At 36.6% G+C, this 13326-nt stretch overlaps 1 protein-coding gene across 1 annotated transcript in view; it reads right to left on the bottom strand.

Moving 5' to 3' along the window:
- Positions 1 to 12675, bottom strand: part of Dfd (Deformed) — a 139096-nt gene extending 126421 nt beyond the window's left edge. The window contains exon 1 of the mRNA XM_067760266.1: positions 11976 to 12675. Coding sequence (XP_067616367.1) covers positions 11976 to 12675 — 700 coding nt within the window. The remainder of the gene's footprint in view (positions 1 to 11975) is intronic.
- Between the last annotated feature and the right edge of the window lie 651 nt (positions 12676 to 13326).

Here is a 13326-nt window from a genome sequence, read left to right as displayed (position 1 = left end):
ATCTATATTCTTAAAATCACGATAGTTTTAATCTTCATTAACCTTTTTTAATTTAATATCGTAAGTGATGAATAGAAGATCATGTTTAGAAAACACAGGTGCAGATATTTGTTCAAACAACAGAATTTTTGACAATGAATTAGTAAAGCATATATCGAAACGCAAATTTGAGTTAGAGGTGTAGTGTTTAGGTAAAGTTTTGTTAACAATATCTAGGCCAATATATTTCATTTCATCTGAGAACGAAGAACATACAAGAATATTGCTTTTAAAATCGCCTGAAATTATAATATTACTATACCCCACTGTGATATTGGACAATTCACAAAAAAAAACATGCTTCTGAATTAATATTTTTGTTTGGCCTATAGACATTGCCAAGAAGTATTTTTTTATTTCCGTTATATAATTCCAAGAAAATGAATTCAATTTGATCGCCATATTTTGATTTAGCTTTAAGTTTGCATCTAACATAATTTTTAACATAGATGGCAACACCGCCGGCTTTTTGACCTTTTTACCATTTTTTTCCTTTCTATCAGCACTGAAGAGCGTGTATCCTCGCAATTTATAGCAATCATCATTAACTTTGTCATTGAGCCATATTTCAGAGACACATACTATCTCCACATTGGAACACTCGAATTTATAACGAAACTCATCTATTTTAATCCTTAAACTTTGAGCATTAATATGAACAACGCTTAAGCCATTTTTAAGTTTAGTAAATACGCGAACCATGTTATATATATTGAATTTGAAATATACCCTCGTATTATTTGAATTGTTCAACTTGTGATACAGAAGGGATTGCAACGCAAGTAAATGTGTTTCTTACATTAAAATTGAATTTATGTTTAGTATTACAAAATTGGTCATATTACAATGTAATTTAAATAGAACTATTAGATGTGACAACAGTAATTTTGGCAATGTTTTTAGTCATGGGGTTGAGTAATTAAATACAAATATAAGGAAAATAATGACAGAATTTTAGAACTATAAAGTAAATGCAAATTAACATTCAGCATTCATATTACCATTTTGCGGACGAAATAAGTTATAAACATCACCGATGGTATTAAGACGGTAAGGTTCATCAGACTGGTTCAATTTCCTTCCAAAGTTTAACAGCTTCAATATATTTTCGAGGAGTTAAGTTCTCCTTTACATTAAAAGGAGTATCCGATGCAATACCGATGTCGTTCAAACGTAACGGACCTTTACGTGTTCGTGTTAGACTTGAAACTGATTTTAACAGGGAGTTTCTTTCAAATGGAGTTCCGAGTCTAACGATTATTGCAGGGTCAGTATTACTCATCCCAGATTTGGGTTTTTAAGACGAGATATTGACTTTACTGCTGGACGATTAATATTAATGTGTTACATAAATTATTAAAAATTTGATTTACATCATCATTTTCATGCATAGGTACACCCTTTATGCGTATATCACAAGCAACTGCAGCATTTTCTTGTTTTTCGAATCGAATTTTTAAATCAATTATTTCTTTTTGTATACCTGAGACATTAGCTGCGACTGTCTCTAATTCAAGCACTCTTTCTTTAACACCATTTAGCTCTTTCTTATAGCCTTCTAACTTCTGTTCAACCCCTTTGGTGATTGGCTTATTATATGTTCAATTTCATTTAAGAGTCTATCTTCATGTTCGCGAAACATACGTTGTATGAGTGTTTGCAAATTTTCTGTTAGATCTACGCTTAACTTATCAAAACGTTTATCCATTGTTGTTATTATTTTTAAAGGAGATTCAACGTTAGTTAATCGAGGTGATTTTGCTACACTTTCACTTATAGAATTTTGCAAGACTTCTCTTAATCGTTTGTTTGTAGGATTATTAGCAGTATTATCATTATTTATTGTTGTGATTGTAGCAATGGCATTGTGCTACATTTTTCTTGTGGAGTTACCTATCCAAACTTAGGCTTACCTATATATTTCTTGGAAAATTATACTACATCGGGTTTTCCGCGTTGGCGGTTAACCCAAATCCAGATGCCCAGGCATGTGCCTGTTCCATCAGAGAGCTTATGGTTGTTAGGCATCTGCCGCTTATGATGACTGAAACGTCATCTGCATATGCCGTAATTTTGACTGATCCTCCGTCGAACCGCCTAAGCAATTGGTTGATAACCAGCGTCCCCAGAATTGGCGATAAAAGCCCACCCTGTGTCGTTCCGCTGTTTGAAGATTTTGCTGTCTCGCATAGATCCCATTTTGACGTGATCATTCTGCAGCTTAACATGGAGCCGATCCCATTTGTTGAGTGTGGATGAACTTCAATCGAGTTGAGACTGCCCATGATTGCACGTTTAGAGACATAGTTGAAAGCTGCGGCAATGTCCAGAAAAACACCTAGGGCATATTCTTGGTGTTCCAGGGCTTTCTCTATGTTTATGACCAACCTATGCAATGCAGCATCAATTGACTTGCCTCTGGTGTAAGCTTGTTGTGCGAAGAGAATAATTCCTCATTTATTTTTGATTTTACAAACACATCTATTAGGGTTTTGAGCAGAAAATATATCAAACTAATAAGCATGTAGTCTTTCTGATGCAGATGGCTGTTTTTCCCGCTTTTGATTTATTTAATTAATTTTGCACATGTGAGACTATTGTCTCTTAAAGTACATCAACTTATGGAAATCTACCATCTAAGATGAATATTAATTATCGCCTTAAATTTAAGAAATAAATACATATTAAAATAAATAAATATATATATGTTTGGTTTGATTGGTCTTTTGACCAAAAAATAATTTGCCAGAGAATAGAAAAAGAAGGGAATGACAGTATTACTGAAGTTGTAAGAACTAATTAAAATTTATGTTCTTATTTTATTGGAAAATTTTAAAGAAAGCCAATATAAAGCGCTTAGTATTGGGTTCATTTTAAATTTGATTAGGTAAAGCGTTCCATAGTTTGATGGCCCTGACAAAGAATGTTCTGGAAGATGTAAGATATTTATAGCGGGGCACAATTAGATTACAGGTCCTGTCTGATTTTGAAAAGCATAACTTTTCATAGAGGTATTCTGGCTGCCTGTTCTGAATTAATTTGTTTAGAAACACTACGTTTCGGTAATTTAAAAAGTTATTCAATTTTTCGAGCTCATTTATTTATGCGTGGCCTATAAATAAAAAACCAAATATTTTATATCTTTCAATAAATATATTTGTTTAATGATTGATCGATATTTCGACCTCAATCTAGGATCATCCTCAGGAACTCTTGGCTGTGCCTGATCGACCTGATTTAGAAAGCTCACAAGACTGCAGTTAAGTATTTTGGCGAAAAATTCCGATATGTGATCAAATTTACGTTTGGAAAATATATATGTTGCGCAATTGTTCAAAGCAAGTTGTAGCCTATTCTGAGATTCACAATCCAGATTACCGAAAACAGCTGCTCCAAACGATATTAATGGATCTATGAGAGTTGGCACCAGTTTCAATTTCACAATAATTGGAATGAAATCGGCTATGTACCACAACTTCCTCAATACGAAATATATTTTGCGTAAAGTATAGCTAATATGGTCCTTACACCCCAGATATGAGTTTAGTTTAAACCCAAGGCTAGTAACCGTAGACTCATAACTAATTGTAGTGCCTTGCAATGATAAAGATGGCAATGAGCGCACTAGCTGCCATGATTTTTTATGCCGACTCCGAAAATCATCTGCAAGCAGATGAGTTTTCACTGGGAGGCTTTTCATGGCTAAAATATACTCGGAGTGTTTGCCAAATCACTGCCAAGGGGCAACCGCGCTTAGAAAACATTTTTTTCTAATTGAAAAAATTGTTTTTTTCGAAATTTTCGATGTTGCTTTGACCGGGAGTTGAACCCACGATCTTCTGTAGTTTAGTTTATGGACTTTTATTTTAAGGATTCGACTGTGTACGGTATACGCAGGCACCAAATGTATTGGCCAATCGCACCATTTTCTCCACTGCTAGGAATTAGATGATTGCCTGAACAATTTGCAAGTCTTTAAAGTAAGTTTGTATTAGAAATGGCAGTTTGGCAGTTGCTAAACAAATTGAAGTGCTGTCCGAGCCGTCCCTCCTCATAGCTTCATATCGGAAATTTAGCAAAACTATTGATTTTTTCTTCGTACAAAAAATAGTTTCTTTCGATCTGACTGCTTTCGATGATATAAGAGGGGAATTAAGTTTCCATATATTCAAAAATAAATATTGCAGGTGACTTTGTTAATGTGTACTTAATTCAGGTATACAAAGCAGACAACTGCACACTCAAAGTTGCCATTGATCGTTTTTGCTGGATCTACATAGAACCCTTTTCCCTGTGTTTTCCCTTTTCAGTTGAGTTAAATGTATAGTTTAGATGCGATCGTGATACATAAAGTTAAATGAAGCAAAAAGTAGCGCATTTTAACATAAAGAGCTCTGCTATCAAAGTTGAAGCTATTTTCAATGCTTTATATGTAAATCTGGCTCTATTGTACCATTTACTTTACACCGAACGAAAAATACTGGTAAAATCAACCGAAGTACGGGTCAATTCAATCGAAATTTCTGTCAATTTTTATCCATCGCAACAAGATGTTGAATCAACTGCGCACAAATCGTTGATTCGTAATTGACCGTTTTAGTAGTCAAATAAACAAAAAAAAGTTGTTTCATTGTACTTTACCCATAGTTTTGTTAAATTAACAATTATTACTGCCGCTCTAAGAATACCAATCAAAACTGTTAATATGAAAGAGATTTCTGTTCATTCGAAATAACCAGCGTAAACTGTTAAATTAACAGTTTTTATTGTCGAAATGACACTTAAAGTGACATCTATTGAAATAACAGATATTTCTGCTTTTTTCTAGATTAATAGCGTAAACATTTACATCAACAGAGTTTTCTTGTTCATACCTATGACATTAATACCTGTGTAGAAAATAAAAGCGGGATAAATATATTTTTAAACTTAAGTAGTTTTTTTTTATTTGTATAAATTACACATAAATACATTTCATTTCTAATGATTTTATTGCTATATTTAGTAATATTAATTAAAATAATAATAACTAAATCTGCATTCAAATAAACAAAACTTGTTCCGAATCACCATCGAAAACTTTGTACGAAAGTATGTTGCCATATATATACGTAAATATGTGAATACATGCTTGCTACATATATATATGTATATATGCTACATACATATTTACACACGCGTTAGTACCTGCTCTAGCGAAAATGAGAGCATGTACCGTTTGTCAAACCACATTGGCGTCGGTTTCAAGAACTTTATTTCAACTTTACAATTAAACATTATACACTTAATTACTTTGTTTTATTAAACGCACTTTCACTAAATTCTAGTTTTTATAATTTACGTAATTTATAGTTTTGAACCGCCGCGCGTCACTTTAGTGCCTATTCTCTCGCATGTGGAGTTCCCACACGTGATTTTTTCGAACAAAACTTGTAGTATAAATGTTTGACATAACATTTTAAATAGAGAACTTGTAAGCTATAGAAAAGTGAAGAATCAAATCGCAGGAAGGTAACTCACCACTGGAGTAACTTTACATGTAATTCGGCAAGTTTAATTTTCGTAACACTTTAAGTTGAAATGATTCCAACACAACTCAAACTTTTATGCTGTCGGAAACATCAACATTTAAAAAAGGATGTTTTTTATTATCTTATTAGATTCGTTTGCGTGAGTGAAAATTCGTAAAAACTGGAACAAAATGTTACTAATTTTGGAAAAATCCTGTTCGTTCAAACAAAACTTTTTTCAACAAGAGGGCGCAATTTTGCATTTCGCTTGGAGGAGAAGTTGCAAATTGTACCCGATAAATATGTGTCCCAGAATCGCACATTAAATTCAAAAAAGGGTTTTCTTGTATTGATAACTGAAAAACTAAATCATTCTGCAGAGAATTGCTACAAAAAGATAGAAGCGGAAAAGAAAAATGCGGTAAAGGTAAAGGAAACTACTATAAATTGTTACGGATGTGGCGCAGCAGGCTATTATCGTTCGAACTGTCCAACCTGTAACAAAAGAAATCCCTTGAACAGCCCAACAAAACTCGATTTTAATTCGATGCAAATCACTCTTGTCGGTAGAGATGTACCCACCATAGATATAAATGTAAATGGGTTAAACGGTGAAGCATATTTAGACACGTCTGCTCGCACGAGCGTCGCTAGTTGGAAACTCTTCAAACAGCTCAAGCAAAAAGGCGTTGAGTTCCAAGAAGTATTTGCAGAGATTGTATTAGCTGATGGAATTCCCCGCAGGGAAAAAGTGTATTCAGCTATCGTCGATATTATTATTGGAAAACGTTATAAGCTCATTCGTTTCATATGCCTTTCAACTGCTAGGAATAACAGTACGTTCCTATGTATTGATTTTTTGGAACAAGCTAAAGTTGTTATGGATCTAGCTCAGCGCACGTGGCATTTCGCAGATTGTCCTGACACGATCTTTGAGTTTAAAATGCAACCAACAAAAACAAAAATCATCTAACACTTACCGCCACAAATGTACGACAGCATGACGAACAAAATAATAATGTTTCTACGTTTATGTCCTGGTTTGAAAAATCCAATAGTGAAAGCTCGACAAGCGAGGGTGGAAATGAGTATGCACCTCGGGTTATCAACGAAATTTTTAAAGATAGTTTACCAATCGGTTTTGAAACGCCGGAAAACGACATTATGTTTCCGCCGATGAAAAAGAGCAAAAGAGCTGAAGGGAGAGTAGGCTGCTCGATTGAATTGAACTCACTCGATATAAAATTGCGCAATGAAGAAGCTAAACATCTCAAGGAAGATCAAAAAACTGATTTAGAAGAACTGTTGTGTGAACAAAAAAGCGTTTTTGAAAAGTCGGCCAAGCCAATAGGCCATGCCGAACATGGCATTAAAACTGAAGGGCATGCACCAATTTCGTATCCGCCCTATCGTATTTCGCCAGCTATGAAAGCTAGGCTTGGAATTGAATTAGACGACATGTTAAAAAATGGCATAATTGAAGAAAGTGAATAACCATAGTTGTTGTTGTTGTTGTAGCGATTAGTTACTCCCTGAAGGCTTTGGGGAGTGTTATCGATGTGATGGTCCTTTGTCGGATACAGACCCGATACGCTCCGGTAACACAGCACCATTAAGGTGCTGGCCCGAGCATCTTGGGAACGATTTATATGGCCACATTAAACCTTCAGGCCATCCCTCCCTCCCCACCCCCAAGTTCCATGAGGAGCTTGGGGTCGCCAGAGCCTCGTCTGTTAGTGAAACGGGATTCGCCGCTCGAAGGTAAGGTTGACAATTGGGTTGGAGAAGCTATATATTGCGCTACACAACCCCTTGAATCCCTGAATAACCATAGTCATTCCCTGTTGTTTTAATTCCCAAAAAAAATGGAAATCTCAGATTTTGTGTTGATTATCGCCGTCTAAATGCAATTACCGTAACTGACACATACCCATTGCCGAGAATGGACGATTTGCTCCATGCAGCAAAAGCAACGCCATTTATGTCCACAATTGATTTAAAAGCCGGATATTGGCAAATAAAAATGTCTGAAAAGGACAAGATGAAAACAGCCTTCACGACACCTTTCGGCAGTTTTGTATTTAACCGCATGCCGTTAGGGTTAAAAAACGCTCCAGCCACATTTCAGAGGCTAATAGACTAATTTCGATCTTGGGTTGCCACAAATTTTAATCCTGGCTAACCTTGATGACATAATTATATGTTCGAAAGATTTTGAAACACATATGTATGTCAGATTTGCGCTTAACGTTCAAACGTCTTAACGATTTGGTTTTCAACTAAATAGAGATAAATGTCTATTTTGCTGCTCAGAGGTAAAATACCTGGGTCATATTCTGACAGTAGATGGCCTAAAGATTGATAAAGAAAAGACGGATGTGATCATAAAACGAGCCAGACCGAAAAACGTAAAACAATTGGTATCATTTTTACAAACGTGCTCTTGGTACAGACGCTTTATCCCAAACTTTGCCAACGTATCTAAGCCATTACCTAAATTGACGAAGAAGAATGCTTGTTGGGAGTGGGGGAAAGACCAGCAAAATGCTTTCGATGAACTTAAACGACTTTTATCGTCTCCTCCAGTATTACAACAAGTCGATGAGACAAACCATTCATACTCAAAACAGACGCCAGCAACTATGCTATCGGGGCAGTGTTAATCCAAGGGGAGAAGGAGGAGGAGCATCCAATAGAGTACGCTAGCCGCCTACTGCTTCCAGCGGAAAGAAATTACTCCACTACAGAGCGCGAAGCATTGGCCATAGTATGGGCAGCTCAAAAGTTTCGAGGGTACATTGAGGGGGCTGAAGTTAAGGTACGTACCGACCATCAACCGTTAAAATGGCTATTCAGCCTGAAAACTCCTACGGGACGTCTTGCCAGATGGGCTTTACAGCTACAAACATTTAATTTAAAATTCGACTATACCGCTGGAAAACAAAACGTAGTTGCTGATATGCTATCCCGTCCGCCCTGTATACTTGCTAACCACGTCGAAATAAACTGCGAATGTCATGCAATTGAAATTGATTTCCCTAGAAAAGGGGCGGCGGAGTTCCGAAGCGCGCAGATTAAAGATGAAGAAATTAAAGAAATGACCGACTCTTTTGAAAAAGGAGACGAAAATGTCACTAGACACACCAACCGCTGATATATAATGATGAACGGCGTTTTTTTTATTTATTTTTGCTCGGAGAAAGATTCGGAGAACGGTCAGCTGGTGGTACCAAAGTCAATGAGGACCACCATTCTGAACAAATTTCACACTCCACCGCAGGTCATTACGGTATCGATCGCACAATTAATCGTGTCACTCCGCATTATTATTGGAAAGGTATGTAAAATTGTGCGTAGAATGCAAAAAATTTAAACCAACAAACTTAAAGCCTGCTGGCTTGCTTCAAACCGTGGGTAGCAATAAACGATTTGAAATTCTTTCTATAGACTTGTTTGGTCCTTTGCCACGCTCCACTAATGACAATAAATGGATACTTGTAGTTGAAGATATTTGTAGCAGATGGATAGAATTGTTTGCATTGAGCGAATCTACGGCCGAGAAGTGCGCAACGGTTATCTTGCTCATATTGAAGTCATATTGAGGTATGGCGTCCCTGTACGAATACACGCAGACAACGGTGGCCAATTTATATCAGTAGTAATGCAAAAGTTGACATTTTTCCTAGGAATTGATCAATCGTTTACACCCGTTTACAACCCAGTAGAGAGGAAAAATAGAGATTTAAGAACCCAATTGTCAATCTATGTGCAGGAGAATCATTTAATTTGGGATACATATTTGCCTTCGATAAGATTTGCTATGAATACGGCAAAGTGCGAAAGTACGAACTGCACACCAGCATACCTAACCTTTGGCAGAGAACTACAAAGCCCGCTTGAAGTGCACCATGACCTAAAAGCTATTGTGAAAGCAGAGAATTTTATGCCTCAAATAACGCCTCATTTGCTTAAACTTTCCAATACCTTAAAAATGGCAGTCGAAATGCAAGAAAAGCAGCAGGACAAAAACAAACGCTTCGTTGATAAGAAAAGAAGGTTACAGCCAACTTTTAATATTGGTGACAAAGTATTGGTCACTACGCATGTATTAAGTAAAGCGAATGAAGGTGTTACGTCTAAATTAGCCACACATCGAGATGGCCCATATCGCATTATAGCCAAGAAAGGTTCTTCATGTTATGCCATTGGTTCACTTGATGATAACAACGCAATAGCAACACACCACATAGCAGATTTAACACCATATGAGGGACAAGATGTAAAACCAAGTTACCCTCACCGGAAACGAGGACGACCAAGAAACGATCCCTCAGCCAACCAAAACAATTCATCATCCGTAAATATCGAAAATAAAGAAAACAACAGCAACAACAACTCTATACACGGTAGAACATTGCGCCCAAGGAAAGTAACTTGAATGCTGACTGCATCATGGGGACGATTTCTGCATCAGAGGGGGAGGCTGTAACGGCGCATACTATTACTTGAATACAATTATTAATAATTAAGCAAATGTTATATGTTGTTATGTTCTTTTGATATTTGTGCATTGTAATCATTTATCGTTCGTGAAGTTCATTTTTATAACCAGTACTGTATGTAATATTAAGTTGCTATAATCCGAATAACATTCGCCACTACCGTTCAGAATACAAACCCAACGGTAACCTATTTTTATATTTTGACTATGCACTCAATTCTTTAGCTAAATTCGAGCTTTGCATTGTAAGAATTTTTGGACATCAGTCAGTCGATCAACCACTGGCAAATAAATAAGATTAAAACTTGACTTGCGCTTAATTTATTATTTTTCACGGCACTCCTAATTGTTATGACGACAGAAGACATTCGTGGCTCTGTTGGCAAACAATTATTAGTAAATTTTTGAAGTTCCATATTGCTTTTGAGGATCGACCACTTAGTAACATCTCGACGACATTGGTCATCCGTGGCTCTGTCGGCAGATGCTATTAAGCTTCACTTAGGGAAACCAACCCCATTCCCTACAAGACATTATATAATTTTTTCCGCTTCCACCTATCGTTGGGGCGTATTAAAAAAATGTTCAACTACACGTTGGGAAGCACATTCGAATGCGACGAATGCAGTTTACGATTCATTTGATATCATACTAGGGGCTCTAGGAATCATTGCTGATGATGAATCACAAAATACTGATACTCTTTATGAGGCGACGTGTATCGCGAATAAAATGCAAAAATTCGAATTTGGTTTCATGTTAATTTTATGCAACTCCTTTTTGACTGCTATCCGTTCAGTGAGTAAGTCATTGCAAAGTGAAAAAGCAGATTTGCAATCGTGTGATTTTTGTAAGGATTGTTAGAAGAGAGTTTAGTTTCATTCCGTGAAAAGTTCAATAATTTCGAGGAAAACACAAAACAATTATTATACAGGAATCGTAAACCGTACTCGTCGCAGAAAAAACCAACCTAATAACGGAAATGCTCCAGAAGTCCAGAAGTAAATTTTCGCCTCGCGATGATTTTAGGACAAAAGGTTTCCTCGAAATCATCGACAATGAAATCAAGCGACGTGCGAAAGTGTATATGGAAGTTTCAGAAAGATTTGCATTTCTCATCAACTATTCTCTAAGTGATGGAGACCTCCACGAAGCTATAAATAACTTAGTTCGTTTTTATTCTAGAGAGTTGGAAGAATTTTTGATTGAAATGAAACAATTCCAACGTTACGTGAACTCCAGATACACTGATGCACAAAAAAATCATAGTCATTTGTATAAGATTCTAATGGAACATCAATTAGCCGATGTATGTCCTAGCACAGAAATAGCTCTTCGGATTTTTTTTTACATTAATGATCCCAAATTGTTCTGCCGAACGATCCTTCCCGCAATGAAAAAGAATCAAAGCTGCTGAAAGAGCTACAACGCGACAAGAGCGACTGGAGATGTTATACATTGCATTGACTCAGATTTATTGAACAAAATCGACATTGATGATATAATTGATGAATTTGCCGAAAACAAATGTAGAAAACGATATGTTTAAAATTTAGATATTAATTTTATTGATATTATTACGTTGTGACAATAAAGTTTTTATGAGAGATACAATTTTGTATTTTTTAATCCAAAAAAGAAGGGAACCGACGTGATAAACATGGCCCCCAAATTGATGGTTACCTTGGGCCCTGTTGAGGGTTAACGCGGCCCTGATTAAGGCGATACTATGATTACGGTATTTATTTTTTTTATGATTACGGTATTACGGCGATGATATGATTACGGTATCGATACTTTTTGTTCGATATCGCTTCTCTAAATACTTATGCTTCTGCTCGATGCCGAAGAACTTTGCCAAATCAATAACATACCTTATATAACGATACCTTACATATCGATACTTCTCGTAGTTCCACACTTACCTAATTCTTGAAGACATAAAGCAGTGTCCGATGGAGGCTCCGTTGAAGAGCATTGCAATGGCATATCCATCATTTGGGAGTGTGGAGAATGTCCTTGTGAATGAGCACTACCCACACTTTCATTTGTACTATAGCAGCTGCCATAATATCCATTAGCTACAAGGGAAGCAGCACTGCCATTCGGCGTATTTACTGGAGGCGGGTATGCCCCGTTCCCCAAAGGGTGGACGGAGTCTGAATGCACGACACCAGCTGATATAAACTCGGGAGGACCAGGATGTAAACCGGTGGTGTGATGTCCATAGTATCCAAGACTTTGATGATGATGATTTGTGGGTGTTGAAGCATAGTTTGTATAGCTGTTGTTGTGGTGATGACCTGAGAGAGCGCTATTTGTATGAGAATGTGTGTGGGGCGGATGATGACTTGTCGCCGAATGATGATGAGCAGCAACTACCATGTAATCATTAACCATGTCGGCGGGATGAGTTGCGTGAGGATGATGCGTTGGCATACCACCACCCATTGCTCCACTCATGCCTGGCATATGCCCCGTTGATGCTGTCATGGAGTAATGGCCATTATAGTGATGATAATCATCGGCGACTGGTGGAAATTTCGGTTCTAAGCCATTGCTCATACCCATGTGGGTTTGTACGTGATGCGGTGCATGTGGATAACCCATTAGAAATGAGCTCATAGTGAACTTAAGTTTCAGATTAAAAAATATTTTTTCCCCGAGACTTCTATTAATCAGACTTCGTGTTTACTTTAATTGGCAAAAGATGATAACCTTGAAGTTAAATTAAGTAAATTTTGTGTTGCTATATTGCACAATTTCGTTTTTATTCAATCCATCACACAGTTGGTGGCACTCGGTAATCTGTACAACACCATTCTTATTTAATAAAAGCTATTCATTTGGGCACTACTCGCATTAAGCATGACTTGGTAATTTATTCACTTCTTGAAATAATCTGCACTTTGAAAAATAAAATGTAGCACATTCTGTAATATTTGAGGTATTTTTTCATTCTTTATTTACATTGCACTATTTAAATTATTTTAGGTGGTTATATACATACATACATATGAATGTATAAAACTTTTTTATTTATTGTTGAATACAACAAAACAAAAATTCGATTTTTTTTTCAATTTAATATAACAATGCGAATTGAAAATAAACCAGACACTTTGCGAGTCGCGACAACAGAAAAAAACCCCGCATTGAATTACGCGCACGACCCGATTCGTACTTTCCGTTTGGTATGTTCGTGATGAGCGATTCTTTTCTTGTGTTTGGCTCACTGAAATGCGACAGCCAGCGAACCTGCTCCCCTGTCAGTCA

Source organism: Eurosta solidaginis, chromosome 1, assembly GCF_040869045.1.
Source record: "Eurosta solidaginis isolate ZX-2024a chromosome 1, ASM4086904v1, whole genome shotgun sequence".
NCBI classification, from domain to species: domain Eukaryota; kingdom Metazoa; phylum Arthropoda; class Insecta; order Diptera; family Tephritidae; genus Eurosta; species Eurosta solidaginis.
Note: the sequence above shows the minus strand (reverse complement) of the source record. Positions and strands in the feature narration are given on the sequence as shown.